Source organism: Pelecanus crispus, chromosome 2, assembly GCF_030463565.1.
Source record: "Pelecanus crispus isolate bPelCri1 chromosome 2, bPelCri1.pri, whole genome shotgun sequence".
NCBI lineage: Eukaryota > Metazoa > Chordata > Aves > Pelecaniformes > Pelecanidae > Pelecanus > Pelecanus crispus.
The window spans coordinates 147,275,373-147,293,901 of record NC_134644.1 but is presented as its reverse complement, the minus strand read 5'-3'; the positions used below and the strand labels follow the sequence as shown (position 1 = coordinate 147,293,901).

Below are 18,529 nucleotides of genomic sequence, written 5' to 3'. Positions count from 1 at the left end.
TGCCAGTGCATTTAGCTACGGTAATTCTCACTTTTGTAATTCATAACAATATTACACTCGAGCCTAACAGAGCAGAGGGGGAGCCACCATCCCACAGCATCACATCTGCCCAGTCACACCCCTGCCAGCACCTCTTACTCCTTGAGACAGAGTAGGAGCCGAGGGGATGCGCTCTGCACAGACCCGCAATTTCAGCCTTGCTTTTTTTCCTGGGCCTGGTCACAGCTCCTGTTGAGCTGCCTGTTAAAAAGAGGAGATGTGTAGCACAGAGCACAGGAGGCAAAAAGCGCCTCTAGTGACAGTTTTGCCTCAAGGCAAGTGGTTATGAAATTCCTCTCTTCGCAGCGGTGTAGTATTTTAATACATGTAAACACAAGAGGTTATGAGAATCGTATAAATGCGCACAAGGAACATAACTGCTTCATTGCATTTTATATTAATTTCTTTTTTAAAAAAGTCATGGAATATTTAAATAATTTATGCCAGGCCTGCGCTGCCTCCCGCTGCCCCCCACCTCCCACCCACTTTCTGGTGCTGGCTGCAGCCCACGCTACTGGGGGAGCACGGGAGAGCAGAGACCGGGTGCGGACTAAGCGAAGGGGACAAGGATGATCGCTAAAAGCCACGTGCGGCTCTTGGAGAAGGACGGTCTCTTCACTGCCCTGCTGAGGCCCAGAGATTCCTCAGGGCCTACCTCTGTACCCAGTGCTGTCAACAAAAAACAAGTTCTTCCCTTTAAGACACAATTTATGGCAGACCACTAGTTTCCCTCCCATTCATGCAAGCATTCCTACTGGAAACTAACCTCATTTCATCTTGCCGAAAAGTTACCTAACAGCCCTTAAAAGAAAGAGTGGCTGAAGAAACTGATGTCAACAAATTGCAGATAAAAGCAAGAAAAGCTACTTAAACACATGTAAACTCAAATTAAGTAGTGCTATTTTGCAGAGAAAATATAGAATCATAGAATCGTTTAGGTTGGAAAAGACCTTTAAGATCATCCAGTCCAACCATTAACCTACACTACCAAGTCCACACTAAACCAATCAAGGGTAGACTAGACTAAACCATGTCCCCAAGTGCCACGTCTACCCGATTTTTGAACACTTCCAGGGATGGGGACTCCACCACCTCTCTGGGCAGCCTCTTCCAATGCTTGACAACCCTTTCGGTGAACAAATTTTTCCTAATTTCCAACCTAAACCTCCCCTGGTGCAGCTTGAGCCCATTTCCTCTCATCCTATCACTAACTACGTGGGAGAAGAGACCAACACCCACCTCACTACAACCTCCTTTCAGGGAGTTGTAGAGAGCGATAAGGTCTCCCCTCAGCCTCCTCTTCTCCAGGCTAAACAACCCCAGTTCCCTCAGCCGCTCCTCATAAGGCCTGTGCTCCAGACCCTTCACCAGCCTTGTTGCCCTTCTCTGAACACGCTCCATAATCTGACAACGAAGTTAAAAGCTAAATTCTGGAAAACCCCTCTCAGTTTCACTTCCTTTTTTATGTATGGAGAAGTTCAATAGTATTTTCAAATGCATTTTTTTCAGAAAAGTTCAAGTTTAACTGCTAAAATACTGAGGATAAATTTTGTTTAGGAACAACTCATAAAGAGTAAAGTTTTGTCTGTTTGAATAGGAATAGTCAGTTGTTGGAGAATTCATACTACAGTAGGACGCTAATGCCATAAAAATTAAATGAGTAAACTTATTAATACTAGAAATTAAGAAGTGAACACTCTAAGTACAAAAGAAAAAGTGACCACAACAAGATTTGCCACAAATAAACCAATTTATTACTTTTTGGCGAGTCCCATACAGCATGAGCAAGGATCTTCCACTCACTATATTAAAACATTATTTCGCTTTATACAAATTGTAAACATCTTCAACAGGACAAACTGTTGGTACAGGCATTCCATGATTCTGGCATCTTTTCTCTGTCAGCTAATCAAACAAGCATGAAAACCCAATAAACCAAAGAACTTTTTTCAAAGGTTATCTATAAAATGCAGCATGTGCATTTCATATCACATCAATTCCAAACAACACAGAGAAGAGTATTTCTGATTATTACTTTTAGTGAAATTCATAGTGGTATAATGGAGACACTTTTTCTGTAGTGTTGTACCCAATTTTTTGTTTGAAATTAAAGACATTTTATACAATCAAGGTAGTAAAACAAATTCTACAGTAAACCAGCTGCTCTAAATACAGCTGTATTTGCTATACTGTATCAGGTAAATAAGGATGTAAAAACTCCTGATCTGATTAATACTTTGTTTTCCTGGCAGGCACCAGTCTAAAAAGTTGTAATTCAAGTTCTGCTTGTCCAAAACCCCCTGCTATAACTGTCTGATTTTTTTTTTCCCCCCACCCTCTCTCTCAAAGTGCTTTAAATCAGACATAATCTGATCCATAAAGTGAACACTTATCTCCTTTCTAAGTAAGAGCAGATTTTTCTTTCTAATTGGAAAGTCCCAGGTATGCCAATCTGCTGGCTAGCTTTACTGAAGGACTACAAGATGCACACTGTTAGCTCATAATCCTCAAATCAGGGCAAAGGTGTTTAAACTTGACATGAACCGCTTTTCTCCAAACCAACTCATCAGCACTAAAATGCAAACAATTATCATGTTATTGACTAAGGCTTTAAAGAAAAAAATCATTTCTATTATTAAAAAACAATTACATTACAACTTTGGTTTCAGTATGCAGCTAGTTTTGGAGTCACATTTGCAGTGACTTAAAGACCTATGTTTCTAATGTAAAAAGTCAAGCCATATTAAAAAAACCAACACCTTTCAAGTCTCTGTGCATCATAAGGAGCAATGAAAATAAACTTAATTCTTCTGCAGATCACCTTTAAAGTTACTGAAAAAACCCAAGGTGGTTATTTTTACACCTGTATGCAACCAGCTGTTTTAAGAATTATAAAACATCGCACTTCATACGAAAGTGCTTAAATCAGCAGATCCATAAACGATGAGTTCAGACGAGTTTCACTACCTGAAGTGAGGACATTGAACTTTTTGTTTGTAAGGTTTCTGTATCATCAAAATGCACAGATGAAAAGACTATGAAGGATGAACAGCACAGTGAACTTGTACCAATGTTATCATGGACAGTCATAAACAACAATGCTCTTCCTACAGATTCACTACTAGGAACAGCATCAACCATTCAGTTCCTACTATCAACTGCAAAAAAAAAAAAAAGTTACGTCCTCGAACCTTGGCAAATACCTCGGATGTAAGTCTTTGAAATAAAAAGATTGTGCAATTCCTTCAGCCAAGCAAGATATTCTACTACTGGATTTGCCTCCAGCTCTTCTCTGCCCAAACAAAGAAGGGGACCCCTACTACAGTGTTAAAGCTAGATCCTGATAGAACTAAAAAAAAAAAAAACAAACAAAACCAAAACCCACTATAAAGGATATTTCAATCAAAATTAAATCAATTATTTTAAATGCCTTAGGTCTTCCATGATCATCAAAATCTGCCAGAAACAATGTAACAGCAACCTTCAGGTAACCTTAATTCTTCAGCAGAAATGCAGATTAACCAAAACATTTACAACTTGGTATTTTAACTGCAGCATGGGATGAAGCTCTGTTAAAAAAAATTTCTGATCTACACAGCCACCATTTTAGAGACAATCTTCTAAACATGATCAACACCAACAAGTTCAAAACACTATTGTGTGGTTTTGGTTTGGTTTTGTTTTAAATGAAGAGCTATTTCTGATTTATAGTCAAACCTTGCATATCTTTTTTTCATTTTTAATCCATTCCATTTAGTTTTACGTTCTGGGAATTGTCTGGAGCCTAACACATCAAGATGCAACTGTTATCCATGTGGATTTATGACTTTTGTATGCTAGCTGCCGTTTTCTGTAGCAGCATCTGTTACAAGTTTTACAGAATTGTAATGTTCTCCTAATCCATAGGCATGTCTCATATACCTAGAAAAAAAAATTACAGAATTAGTGCTCAGTTTAACTAAAAGTATACATCATGCCAAACATTAACTGCACAGCAAGATGGCTTAAGTAAATTCAAGTTTTAGCACAGAAAATATATAGGGTCTTTAAATAGGAGAGTTTTAATACAGTTTTTAATTCTGGTGACTTCCAGGCACAGATTGACATAAACTTGGAAGAGAAAAAAGTTTCCTGCTGTATCTTATATCAATTTCACTATTATTTTGTAATTATGTAACAGGTAAAACAACCTTGCAGCATTCTGTAAAGCAGTGACTGAATCACACTTCAGACAGATGGTCAGCATTTTCAGAACTCTAATTACAGTACCTTTAAACTAAGTAAGTCAATCACAAACATAATTTCTGACCTGCAAGACCATTACTCAAGCAGCATCTGAACATCAGATATGTAACAGGAAAAAGAAAAAGCAGGTGCAAATCAAAGCTGAGCCCTCTGATATAGAAATAAGTGCATTAATTTTAAGAAGGGATAAAACTACATACTTACACAAGTATTATTGGTTTGCCTGAATATTCTTCACCAACAATAATGGGGGGGGAATCCATCTGCACTACTTCAATAGGTGTTTGCAAAATGTGCGACAAAGCCCTTAGCTTTAAGGCATAAAAAAAATTAAACAATAGGGTTAAAGCCAATGTAGGGAGGAGAGAGGAAGACATGGCATTTAGTTTTAGCACATATGAGTTTAGGCATAATATTTCAAATATTGTTAGAAAATAAACTTTATTAAAATAAGCAAAATTATTTTAATTTTTAAAACTTTAATTGAAAACAGGTTGCCTTAAATTAATCATTGTTTTGATGATACAACACAGGTAACATTGGGCTAGTTTCAGTAATTTGGTAACTACTCTTTCATAAAACAATAAATAAGATCTAAACTAAAATAAATACGTGTTTTCTTAAGATCAAGTTCTGGTTTACATTACAAAAATCTAACATTACTCCACTCTAGTCAGTTTTGCTACCATCCAAGTCTGCATAGTAAAATACTTTCTCCTTAGAAAGTCTTGCCCCACCTGGACTGTCAGTCTTTCTAACGATATTTAGAACTACTGAATTCGCGAACTTGCATGTCGTCAAATACATCAGAACAGCAGTGCTGTAGAAAAGCTACTAATTTGGGAAAACAATTATAACCATAGGACAAAGGTCTTGATAAACTATTTATGACTATGTTCCCTTATGCCTTCAGGTATTCTTTCTTAAGAAGCCCTTTTTTGAAGGTATATTCACCCACTTCAAAACTTCACAAATAAAAAATACCAATACAATACTTACTTCCAGCTGTCCACCCCATGAAGCTGTATTTGCTATATCATCACAGTATTTTTCAAATTCCTCTGCAGGGAAAGAAAAGACAACTTTCAGTACTTCTCTTTTTTGAGAACAAGCAACTGAGGAAAAATAGTGATTGTACAATGAAGAACTAGAATCTGAAAAGTCCAAACACATTATACAGGAAAATATGTATGTTCACTGAAAAGAAGAAAAGGAAAAGAAAAACACCAGAGGCAAAAAAAAAGCCCCTTAACTGTTTCAGAAAGAAAAATTACGACTGAAGACAAGTATAGAAACAAGTATGGGAATAAGAAGAAGTACGTGTTTGTATTTTAAACTTTTTATTCAGGGAACTGTTAACAATGAGCATGAAATTGCATACACTTTTCTTCCCATTAAGTTTTAGAGAGTGTTGTTTCGAGACTCTAGAAAAGAACACAATAGCAAGTAGTATGCTTATGTTTGCTAGGTGCCAGGTACGTTTTTAAAGTCTTCTAACTGTATGTAGTTCAGCTGGGTTTTTTGTTGTTTTTGTTTTTTAAATTTCCAAATTAGCCTTGTTTTTACCCTCTGAAGTATTTATTCCCAATAGTTTCTTTGTTAATAGCTAAATTAACCTTTTGCAGATCATGTTCTACAGAAACCAATCTTTTAAAACCCTCAGGCTTCTAAACCCTATGATTCTCATAAAGAACGAACATATTTTCTGAAGACTGCTCAAAATTGTTTTTCATACATTCCCCTTATAACAGACTTAAGAGGCATAAGAAAACCACAACTCCCTGCTGCTCTGCAAACTTCATTCAGTCTTCTCTTGGGACACATTTATCCTGTGACAATTATATCTGACAACATGGGAAAGATGCCTCCTACTTCACAACAGTCACCGGTCACCAAATGAAATCCACAGCAATAACTATTAAATGAATGTAGCAGTAAGTTAAAAAAATGTGTATAAAGTCATTTGCATGGTGTTCCAGACACACAGTGAGAAATCAGTAAACCACGTATTGCTCAAATAAGTACATAAATTCCATTTAACTACATTTACTCAGCCTACACCATTGCTCCACACTAAATGCATTTATATTTTTTAGTTTAGTCTGTTTATAAGAAAGGGCTCCAAAAGGCCTAACTGAACATAAAGGGTAGAATAAGAAAAAGCACCTATGCAAACTAGATTTGCTCGAATTTTACACTCATTTTTGACAGCTTTCCTAGGTATATTGAAAACACCAACATAAAAGTTGACAAAAAGTCATCCCAAACCTGGTGGACAAGCTGTTTACAATACAACTTAAATCTCATCCCAGAACATGATTACCAACTAGCCAACCAGTAACCAGAAAGTGATGATTTTTTTTTTTTTTTTTTTTTTTAGGCGAATGTTAGTTAGATTACTTTAAGGAAAAAGAAAGATAAACTACAAAGATTCAGGTGTACCAAGTTTCATAGCGGATCATAATTCTGTGTTCCATACAACACAGCCAAACCAACAAAGTAACAAAGTTCAGGAACAAACACCATAATGGATTGGTCCCAATTCAGCTGTAGCTGAGATCAAGAATTATCAGAAACAGTTATAACAGTTTTCAAAATCTCTTATGCCACAAATCTTACCTCTGCTATACATGTCTCCAGTACTAGGGTTTGTAAGAAACGGCAGGAAGTCATCAAAGTGACTTTGCATATACTTTGCTGTTTGGTTCCTCAAAGTTGCAACAGTCCAGGAATTTTGACGATCCTTGAGCTGATCTTCAATAGCTCTGTACATGCAATGGCCATCTGAAGGGATCTGTTTAATCTCTAAGTGCCTTGCTGCCAACAGGGAGGCAAGTTTCTGACTTTCAAGATGTCTAGCACCCGTTAAATTTGCTATCTCAGCTTCAGCTATCCTTTCTTCTCTTTCCTTCTCCAAGGCAGCTTTTTTTTCCTTAGATTAAAACACATAAAAATTACATCAAGTGTTAAAATTTAGAAGATGCCTGTACAGTTCTTGGCTTAGTGCTTGCTTCTAACTCTTCAAATGTTTTCTCAGTGCATTCATATCTGTGAAATGTTCTCCTGAATCAGTACTACCAAATCTTAGAGACCTCCTAAACCCAAACTTTTGCTAAAGTTTAGCAAAAAATGTTAAGTGACCAATATATCCTGCCTGCCTCCGACATCACATCTGAAATTATGTGACAGGAGAAATCTTAATTATATCAACATGCAAAATAACACTTTACCACACCCATACAAAGGCTATTAATAGTAGTCATTTCTTCAGGATCACCTGTGTTGCCACACTGGCAAACAACTCAAGTATGGGAATTCTAATTAAACAACAGAACATACTGCTCTTTCATAGTAAGTGTGAGATCTACCACTTACACATATGATTGCATAATGGAGCTCATGTCATGAAACTGAAACTCCCTCTGACTAGGTACTACACAGCATAAAACACTGCTCCTAACCTAAAGGACAGATAAGAATGCATACAGAGAATACTAGAGGGGATGTAATAATACCTAACATAAAATTTACTTTTATAGAACGCTTCGTACGCTTACGCTTAAGTTAACAAGGGAGTAAGAGTCAAAGTAAATGAGCAAATAAAAAAGGAAGCAGTAGAGAGAATGATCTTTTCACTTTCACACTTAAAATTCACTACAAATCAAGAACAGACTGGTTTAGGCAACCACAATATAGGAAAACTAGACTACAAAATTTCTAGTTTGCCTAGATGTGGTGCGATGAATTGAGAACATCCTTTTATCATGTTCGTTACAAGGCAGCTCTGCAGTAGTGATCATGTAACAGGGGATGGATTTTGCAATAAAGCAGTGCTCCACTGGCCCTGAACCAACATTCATGCAGGTACAATGAGAATGTTAATTCATCGCAATTTAACATCTGAAGCTTAACAAGATTTAACCCTAATGGCCTGGACACCAGGTAGTGTTTCTTAACAACTCAAAAATTTACAAGAATATCAGTATTAATGTTCTTTTGTTAAATCTGCAAAGTTCTACTACTTGCATATTTTCCACATAATATTTTACATTATTTTAATTCAATTACTTTATTCCTTCATTAATGTTTTTTAGTGAAATTCTTTTAAAATCATTTAGTTTACATCATTTGTTTTTTCTGGCTCCCATCTCCTGACCTATTCCGATTCCCAGCTCATGGCTGAGGGTAAAAAAACTATTTATAAAATGCTTACATATCTCTAGGTAGCAGCTTTACAGATTTTCAAGGCACCCAGTAGGTACAGTATCAATACTGAATTAGCCAGGTAATGTCCCCTGCAAAACTGTTTAACTTTGGTTATTACAGTTAAGTTTAAGTGAATATAACTTCAATCAAATATTTGTAAAATTTTAAAATATTAAGTCATACCCGCCTCTTCTGTGCTTTTGATATTCGAGGATGCTGAATCTGTTGCTCTACTCCTTCAAGCTCTAAATTTGCAACCCCATCAGCTATAGAATCTGTCTGAAAAGAAAAAAAAATGTTACATATTCTTATTAGTATAAATGATAACTGAGATGTACATCTCCTGAAAAAGAATTTTAAGTTCCGTTCCTAGGTAATTCCAGGGTATATTTATGAAGTTTAACCACAAAGATCTGTGCATAGCACAGAACCCATTCAAAGCCAAAAGTAAAGCATTTCACATCCCAAACCACTGTCATGCATTTTATTACTTTTTCTGTAGTCTCAACAAAGAGACAGTTATGAACTGCGCATCTCAAACTTAATCTATATGGTCTCTTACAAGCTTCCACACTGAAGTGTGAACACTGCTTGCTGGCTGAAAAGGAAAGTTTTCCTCACCATACCAGCCGACTGAAGTACCCAAACAGCCATTATTAAGTTATGTGACAATTAAAGCAGGAGAAGGCTCCACCTTCCATATCAAAGTGTAACCAGCAGTTGGAAAAGACAGGGATTTGACACTTCTCAAGAAAAATGACAAAGATAAACCCGTAACGATATGAACTACATGGACACATTTCAATCCAAATAAAGTTGAGAGGTGAAAGAAATCATACATCTCAAAACAAAATCCTCTCAGGCAAAGCTATGTCCAGGGCAAGGATTTTAGCTGGAAAGGTCCTCCATCGTAAAGTTTTGACAGCCCATTTCTCAAAATAAAACAAACTCTTGAAACTAATCTAAGATACAGATAAACAGAAGCAGTATGTTTAATGCTTATGCATTAATCATCAGCTTAAGCATCTGATTAAAAACTACTACAGAAGATTGTCATAGGGTCATTAACTCTCACAATTGAAAACTTCTGTTTTCCACAAGGATTCTCAGCAGATGCTTCTCAGTCAAGCCTACATCCCTAAAAGTAATTCACCCATGTTTTTCACTCTCATTTTCAAATAAAAGTACATTCTGCTTAACTCTTTGTTAGGTCACTAATCAGAAAACCCCTAGTCCAGAAAGCATCAGGCAGACAGGTTTTTGTTTCTTTATAAGATTAAGCAGCCAAAAGACACACACTGTTAGGGAAACTCTTAAGGAGATGTATGAGCATGGAGCATTAGCATCATTCACAGATAACTGTATCGCACCAATTTAGCCATAAGCTCTATTCCTGTTTAGGTAGGAGAAAGTGTATGAACAGGCCTACTTGCATAAACAGCCCTTAAATTGAAGCACATGATACTAATAAAGTTCTTTTCAGTACTGGATATACAGAATTAAGTCTATGGATTGCAAATTCACTATGACAGGAGTTGCCAACACTCTACTTATTAAGTGCTAAAACATAGGTGAGTTTTGGTATGTCACACAAGTATTTAATAGTACCTAGTTTACTCAGGTGGTCATATTTCCTGCAGCTAAATTTGAATAACGCTAAGCCTCTGTTAAAAATTAAGTGGTTTGCCATCAAACAGCAAACTGGAACCATTTAAGTATGTAGCTATGTTGCCAACATGGCAGAACAATAGCATTCAGAAGACAATTCTCATCATCACAGAAAGTGTCTTCTTACAAAAAGGTCAGTCACACTGTTGACAGAATTGCAAGACAAAACACACTGCATCAGTCAAATGCCTATCGAAGGCCAACAATACTCTAGTAGTCTACATAAGATAATCAGAGTGACAATATAAGAGGAACTTTAAAAATAAACAAAAAAAAATCTTTAAGATGACTGAGCTACTAACATAGCCTCAAGAGCAAAACTAAATACTGTTCAATAACACCAACACAAAAATCTCGCAGTTAAATGCCCCTTCTAGCAATGCCCACCCACTGCAACAGCTGAATCTTTCCAAAGATGAAAAGAGTTACCAATACTGCAAGGAAAAGGAGAAATACTTTGAAGTGTTACTTCATTATAATTTTTAAAAGTTAAAGAAGCTCTAACACAAATTGTATCTGTACCACTTCAGCTAAAGTTAAGAAACCTACCTTATTCTGCTCAGGTGAAGCTTCCTTCAGCTGCTTTAATTCTTCCTTGTGCTTCTGTTCAAGTTCTGCCTCTAGTTTGCCAACTTCATCAGCCAGCTGTTTTCGCCTCTTTTTATCATTCTTGGGAACAGCGTTTTTCATGCCTTGAATTTTTGCTGTTAGAGAAGTAGCATAGTAAAACATTACCTCTAAATACAGATACTCTACAGTCATTGTAGAAAAAAGAACTGCAAGTCATACAGAAAAAAATTTACAAATATGAACATATCAGTATGTTTTAACAGTTTAGCTATGAGACTGCCCATTATGATCATCACATTTTAAAGCAGCTATATTTTTCTTAAAAGATGCAAGCATGATATCTGAAGAAGAGAAAAACTTGTGCCAGGTTACTATTACAAATACTTATGAATATCATCAACACAGCTGACCTCAGCCTGTTGCCTTCAAAAAGATTATCTGGGCATTGAGATCTCAAATCCTGTCACAGGAAAGATGTGTAAATTCTTAATCACAGAAGTAGCACATTAAAATGAAAAACAGAGTTTACCTGTCTGTAAAATAAAGTTTCTAAAAGCCAAATGGGTAGTCAAAAGGAAAAAAAAAACCCTAAATTTGCTTAAATTCCGTAAGTATTTTTAGATTGTAAGCCAAGGCTCCATTTCTCAAATCACAGAATACTTTGGTAGAAAGGACGTCCAGAGGTCATCTAGTTCAACCTCCTGCTCAAAGCAGCGGTGAATTCAAAGCTACATCAGGTTATGTTAATTCAGATTGATCCAGAATTTATTTAGATGACTGTGCGAAGTCTCCAGGGATGGACATTCTGCAACCTTTCTGGGCAGTTTTTTCCAGTGTTGCTAACCATTCTTGTTATGAAAATATTTTCCCTTTTTCCTCCCATGAGGATTGTTCTCATTACCACTTTCAGCCATCGTCTCTAGACCATTCTCTATGCTTTATTTTGAAGAGTCTGGCTCCATTCATTACACAGTAGAAACTACAACCAGATCCCCCATAGCCTTCTCTTCTTCTTCAGGCTGAACAAACACAGCTTCCACAGCCTGTGCTCTTACATGAACACACTCTGCTAGCTCTCATCACTTCTGTATTCACTGTTTTAGAGTTACAACACCAATTATTTAACACCCTGCTTGCTATTCATCATCTGTACATTTTCCTGTCCTTCACCCTTGACTGACACAAGTGAGCTGAGGATGATGACGATGATAATGAAACTTCTCAAGAGGAGACAGCAAGAATGCTCACACTGAAAGATTTGTGTTAAGCGTTCAGCCTCACAGGTGAATCAACTGAGTTTGACAGAGCAAAAAGCAGTTTTGTTCATAAAAATTAACACAATGGGGAAGAAGGAAACCCAGGACTTAAGAGGCAAACACAAATACACAAGGAGAGTATATGGGGGGGGATGGAGACAAGGATCATCAACTGGAGGAGATGCTGGATTTTCAGAGGCTGAGATGCACCTTATGTTAGTTCTTAGGAACAAACTGTTTTGCTACCTGTCAAACAGTTAATCATTGCCCTTCTCATAAATGTATTTTTCAAGTGGGAAAATATGTGCCTATAGGTCACCTGCCTCTCCTAACTGGGAAGGCTGGGGCTCTGTCTTCTGTATACCCTTCCCACCTTTATGTAGCGGAGGACTGCGATTACATACCCCCTTGTCACCTTCTCTTGGTGGAAAAAACCTCTGTTCCTCAGCCTCTCCCAATCAACGTGCCATGTGCTCCGGCCACCTCATCACAATGCTTGATTCCTACCCCTTTTTTCAATTTCAACCAAATCTGAGACAAGAAAAGGCATCTCAAACCAGTAAGTTCCTATAGTTTTAACGACAATACATAGCCCAATAGTGTCTCTCCTCTTCTTTAACCCTCTAACTGATAGAAAGCTGGAGATTGTCCTATTTCATTACATACCAAAAAAGCCAAACAAGGAAAAGGCCACATCAATATACCAGCAATGAGAAAGGCTTAACAAAAAGGTTATAATCAACTATAAAACACAACTCAACAGAATCCAGCTAACAGAACTATTTCATTATATTAATCTACTGTAATAGGGAAGGTAGAATTGCCTCACAAACAGTTCATATGTAGCACTGTAAGACCGCACAGGTCTTACAGCGTAGATACTTTACTGTGGCTAGACAGAACGTATAAGCTCGTTTCAGATCAGCTGCGCTTTGAACAAAGAAACGTAGCTGCCTGGGCAGCAAGGACACTTACGCAGGCTTTTCAATCCAAAATGCCTTACAAAAACACGCCTCCTTTAACTTGCAAGCGAAGTAGCAAAGCGTTAACATAATGTTAATGGCCCAGCATTACGCTACGGCTCTCAAGCATCGCTGGGCTCCCCGCATTACAGCAAGGCGAGCTCAGCAGACCGCCCGCCTCACAAGAACCGCACCTCGCAGCAAAGCACGGCTTTGACACCCCTGCCAAGGCTCAACGTTTCCACTAGCGACGCCCTCTACCCCTTGCGAAGGCAGTGCAAGGGCTGCCCCTTCCTTTCCCAAAGCCGGGCGGTGGCGAACGCTTCCGCGGAGCCCGCCCCCGGGGAAGGCCGAGAGCGGGACGCCGAGCCCGGCCCGTGTCTCCCCGCGGCCCGGCGGGCGCCTCAGGCAGGCCCGCTCCCCCCCACGCCCATCCCGAGCCGCCGCCTTCTCCCCCGCCGCCCTCCCTCCGCCGGGCCGCCGCACCCCTCACCCTGGAGCTCCCGCTTCTCCTTGCGCTGCCGCTTCACCAGCTGCTGCAGCGGCCCCTCGGCCCCCGGCTCCTCGTCCCCGGAGCCCTCCATGGGCGCCCGGAGGCCGGCGCCCGCGGGACGCCCTCCCCCCACGGCGGCGGCGGTGGCGGCGCGCCTGACCCCTGACCCCTGACCCCGGCGCGAGGCGGGAGCCCGCCGCGCTTCCGGCAGCGCCGCCCCGCCTGGCCCCGCCCGCCGGCCCTCGGCCGCCGCCTGAGCTTTCTATTAAAAAATAAAAAGATTTAACCTGTTCGCTTTTGTGCCCTGTGTGCGCCAGTCTTTTCCCTGAAGTTACTTAAAGCTAAAAAAATACCCAGAAAGACTCCCCGATTTTCCAAGTCGCGATGTTCGTGATTTGTGTCTCCTCGCCACTGTGAAATTGTGTCTCATAAAGTCTTGAATTTTTATTCCAGTAAAATCCAAACTTCCTGGTTGGGGGCAAATCCCCACCTCAAAGTGGGAACTGCAAATTCCTGTTGAGCGCTAGTGTGGAGTGAGATGCCTTCCTGTGCAGTGCAGTCACCAACATTATTTTGTGGAACATTCAGTTCATCTGGGCAAAATAAGAGCTTTAATATTTTAATTTGGCTTAAAATTACTCAAATTGATCAAAAACTTCGGTAATGGGAACAGTCAGCTTGTGCTTAAACTGGTAATGGCATTGCTATTATTCTTTTACATTTTTATCAACCTCCACAAGAATACCTCCGTGGAGATATTTAAAGACATGTAGATGTGGTGCTTAGGGCCATGGTTTAGTGGTGGGCTTGGCAGTGCTAGGGTAACGGCTGGACTCTGATCTTAAAGGTCTTTTCCAACTTAGAAGATCCTGTGATTTTATAGAGTACACTGTCAAGTGCAAAGAAAGGAAACGGGCCTAAAGCAGAATCATAAGATGATGGAGCGGACTCTCTTGCTGTATAGAACCACCCCATTTTTAGACCTTTACAATTCTGTTGTAAATAGTATGTAAATGTAAATAATGTAAATGTAAATAATATTCAGATTTGTATATCAATACCCGGAAATATATTTTTCGCTTACCTCCACCTGCTTTTTCCAGCCTGTTAGAATAAAACAGATCACAGATAGGCTAGCAAAAAAAAAAAAAACCAATTCTCATCCAAAAAGAGTGAAAGGGCGACAGTTGGCTTTTAGCTAGGAAAATAGGTTAGCACTGGAAATTACTAGGGTGGCCCTATAAATATTTCTGCATACTACCAGGAAATCCAGAATAAGAACAAATCCGGTTTAGATTTGCCTTGACTAACGTATATGTGTGCTCTGTATCAGTTTGTCAGCGGCATATATTTGTCCACACATGTATGTATATGTGAATATGCTGACTTTTAATACATGTTCTTAAAAATGCTGTATATTTAAAAATAATAAATACTGGTTTTATACCTTCTGCATTTTAGTTTCTTTTAGAACTTTACAAAATTACAGCAAAGAAAAAAAAACCATCGTCTTTTTACCGTAACAAGACACTGTCATTAGATGTTCAGACATACGACCCAATCCATCCTTCAAGCAGGCTGAGCTCTGCAGTGTTTTGGGGCACTACAGGCTTAAATCTTTCAGAAAAAAAGGTAGCAGAGGCTCCTTCAGGTCCCTGTAGTGACTACTGGTTTTAGTCCAGACTTCTGCCATATCTTTAGCAGTAATCCGAAAGAGAATATAGAATAAATACCAACGACCAGATAAATAAATACCTCAGGTGACCAAACGTGAAGTGCTAAGTGATGATGGAGGTAGGTTGATTAAAGGGATCTTATGATACGCTAGCTTCATTTGAACAACACGTATCTTAATAAGTTGAAGTTGAAAGTTATGCAGGAATGGAGACTTTAGGGCATGCTAAATATGAGGGAGTACATTTTAGGGAATAGCGGTACGATAAATGCTGGGGACGTCAGGCTGCGCAGCCAGCTAAAGATGAGTTTCCTCTGGTACCGTGCACCCTCAGTAAGTTCGCAGATGACACCAAACTGGGTGTGAGTGTCGATCTGCTGGAGGGTAGGATGGCCCTGCAGAGGGACCTGGACAGGCTGGACCGATGGGCCGAGGCCAACTGTATGAGGTTTAACAAGGCCAAGTGTTGGGTCCTGCACTTCGGGCACAACAACCCCATGCAACGCTACAGGCTTGGGGAAGAGTGGCTGGAAAGCTGCCTGGCTGAAAAGGACCTGGGGGTGTTGGTCGACAGCCAGCTGAACATGAGCCAGCAGTGTGCCCAGGTGGCCAAGAAGGCCAACAGCATCCTGGCTTGTGTCAGGAATAGTGTGGCCAGCAGGAGCAGGGAGGTGATTGTTCCCCTGTACTCGGCGCTGGTGAGGCCGCACCTGGAATACTGTGTCGAGTTTTGGGCCCCTCAATACAAGAAAGACATTGAGGTGCTGGAGCGTGTCCAGAGAAGGGCAACAAGGCTGGTGAAGGGTCTGGAGCACAGGCCTTATGAGGAGCGGCTGAGGGAACTGGGGTTGTTTAGCCTGGAGAAGAGGAGGCTGAGGGGAGACCTTATCGCTCTCTACAACTGCCTGAAAGGAGGTTGTAGTGAGGTGGGTGTTGGTCTCTTCTCCCAAGTAGTTAACGATAGGACGAGAGGAAATGGGCTCAAGCTGTGCCAGGGGAGGTTTAGATTGGAAATTAGGAAAAATTTCTTTACGGAAAGGGTGGTCAAGCATTGGAAGAGGCTGCCCAGAGAGGTGGTGGAGTCACCATCCCTGGAAGTGTTCAAAAAACGGGTAGACGTGGCACTTCGGGACATGGTTTAGTCTAATGTAAGCCACTCTATTGGCTTAGAGTGGACTTGGTAGTGTAGGTTAATGGTTGGACTGGATGATCTTAAAGGTCTTTTCCAACCTAAACGATTCTATGATTCTAACCAAGAATAAATGAAAGCTAGAGCACTGCCCTTGCTAGCAGCGGGCCACAGGCTCAATGCCAGCTTCGCAAGGCCCCAGTCCTGGCCCGTGGGGCTCGTTACCAACCCGTGGTCAGAACCTCCCCGTCGACAGGACCTGCGTGCCAGATAGCCATCACGAACTGGAGTTTTAACGCAGGATGGTGGCAAAGGCCTTGAAAATACCGTTGGCAAGAGAGGACCCAACATTAAAGGTCTTTTCCAACCTAAATGATTCTATGATTATAAACAACTAACTGATGGCCAATTACTGGTTGAAAAAAACACAACATCGCAAGTTATGAAGGCAACTACTTTGAGCGTGCCAAGGGAAAGCAGCAGCTGAGCAAGAGAAAAAGAACTGAGCAACTGGGGGAGGCCTTTGCTGAGGCCTGAGAAAGTAATGCTCTCCAGGATCACAAGGAATGCACAGGGCTTAGGGGGTGCCGACCAAAGGCTGCTGGCTGTCTAGAAAGCATCTTATAAAAGGAAAAAATTCTGAATTTGGGGAAGCCATCATCGTGGGGATCTGCAGTCGTGACGTCTGTGTGGGATTGCCAGGGCTGCGAGCGTGCCTGCGAGCGTGCCGGCTGCTCGCCCTGCCTGTGCCAAGGGCCCTGACGCTCCCTCCTGCGCTGCCTGCTCCAGGGGCCCTGCCTCGCCCTGCCGGCTTGCCCCCGGAGCCCTGGATCCTCAGGGACCTCTTGACCTGCCAGCTCATCAGCACTGTCATATCAGGATCGTGGACATGCGTTTTTTCCCCCCACAAATTCTGTTTTTCCTCTCTGACACTCTTAAAACACTTAAATAGAGCCTTACTGGCATGTAAGCTCAGCTTGGCTAATTATGATTCCTGGGTAGAAAGGGTGGTTTTAACAGATAAGGTCATAATGAAATAGAATGCATAGAAGCTGAAATAAAAAAAAAAAGAGAACGGAAATCTGAGGTAACTAACTGTGAAGCACTTTATCTAGGATGTGATAGGTTCAGTGTCACACAAGTCTTTAAATCAAGACTGAAAGCCTTCCTATGGATAAGTGTTAGTTCACCTGTCAGTTATAGGCTCCATGCAAGCAACATTTACTGACGTCCTCTCAGAATTCAAAGAAGTCCGACTGGATTACCATAACAGCCCTTTCTGGTGTTAAAATCGATGACTTCATTAATCTGTTTTGTAGAAACTTGAACCTCCCATTGAAATCAATGATAGCTGTAAGATGCTCTGTACTAAGCAGAGTCTGTGTTCTACACACTGTCAAAATTAAAACTTTCAGAATTAAGGGGCACTTTTGAAACGTGTCTGAATTATTGTTGAGTTAGTCACTGAAGTCAACAACTGAGGGTTACCTTTGACAACAGCTGACTCGGACAGTGAATTAACCAGCTGTCATGAACTCTTTGTTTTGTATTTATTTTCTGAGGAGGAAAGCATGAATAGCTATTTGAAGTATTTGACACTTTGACATCCTTTCTAGTATCTTTCTCCCAGTGGTTTCCCAGTGTTTAGTAAGCATGCTGAAAATCAGGAAGGTCGTTTGTTCATTGGTATTTTATAAGTTGGGGCAGGAGCCCTGGTACGTATGTCACTCTAAAAATCTTGATTTTGTTTCTTCAGTTGCAAAACTAATAAGCTAAGGCTGTCTAGCAGAGAGTTTTCATGACAGCAGTAAAGAATATCCAAATCTCACTCCAGCTAAATGATATAAAATGCTGGTCAAGCAAAGAAGCTGTCTTACTACTTTTAGGCAAGCATGTATCTCATTTCCTTCCATTATCTCCAAAATGTTTCTTGCTGAGCATAAGTGAATTATAGACCAGTTGTAGCCATACACAAAACTCTTTAAAAGAGGCTCTGTTGTTTCACTGAGGTTTTGTTGAGAGTTTTCTGATTTATGTACTACATGACCAGTCAATCTGGGTCATTTGATCCCAGGTATGGAAGCAAAAGTAGCTAAACTTTCCTTTACTCTATGCCATAAAATTTGGCTGGTAGTAAGATTTGCAATTATTCTACACAAATTAATGAGTATACATGACCTTGCAATGAAACAGAACATGAGAATCAATATGGCACGTTCTATTTGGTACCCAAAATCTCCTGGCATGGTATATGAGCTATATATTGTGTGAAAGCTCCATTATATC

The 18,529-nt window shown here is 40.1% G+C and overlaps 1 protein-coding gene across 4 annotated transcripts; it reads right to left on the bottom strand.

The window, feature by feature from the left end:
- Positions 1-3,256: 3,256 nt before the first annotated feature.
- Positions 3,257-13,530, bottom strand: OTUD6B (OTU deubiquitinase 6B). Of its 4 annotated transcripts, none has more exons than XM_075704567.1 (7): positions 13,440-13,530; positions 10,704-10,862; positions 8,674-8,765; positions 6,904-7,216; positions 5,284-5,345; positions 4,489-4,595; positions 3,257-3,960 (listed from the first exon to the last, which is right to left on the bottom strand). In XM_075704567.1, exons 1-7 carry the CDS (start codon positions 13,528-13,530, stop codon positions 3,876-3,878), a joined length of 909 nt encoding a protein of 302 aa, XP_075560682.1. In that variant the 3' UTR covers positions 3,257-3,875. The 4 variants fall into 4 exon arrangements, with proteins under 4 accessions (XP_075560682.1, XP_075560681.1, XP_075560683.1 ...); XM_075704566.1 differs by having other exon boundaries at positions 8,674-8,769; positions 10,708-10,862; XM_075704568.1 differs by lacking the exon at positions 13,440-13,530 and adding an exon at positions 11,258-11,289 and having other exon boundaries at positions 8,674-8,769; positions 10,708-10,862.
- Positions 13,531-18,529: the final 4,999 nt, after the last annotated feature.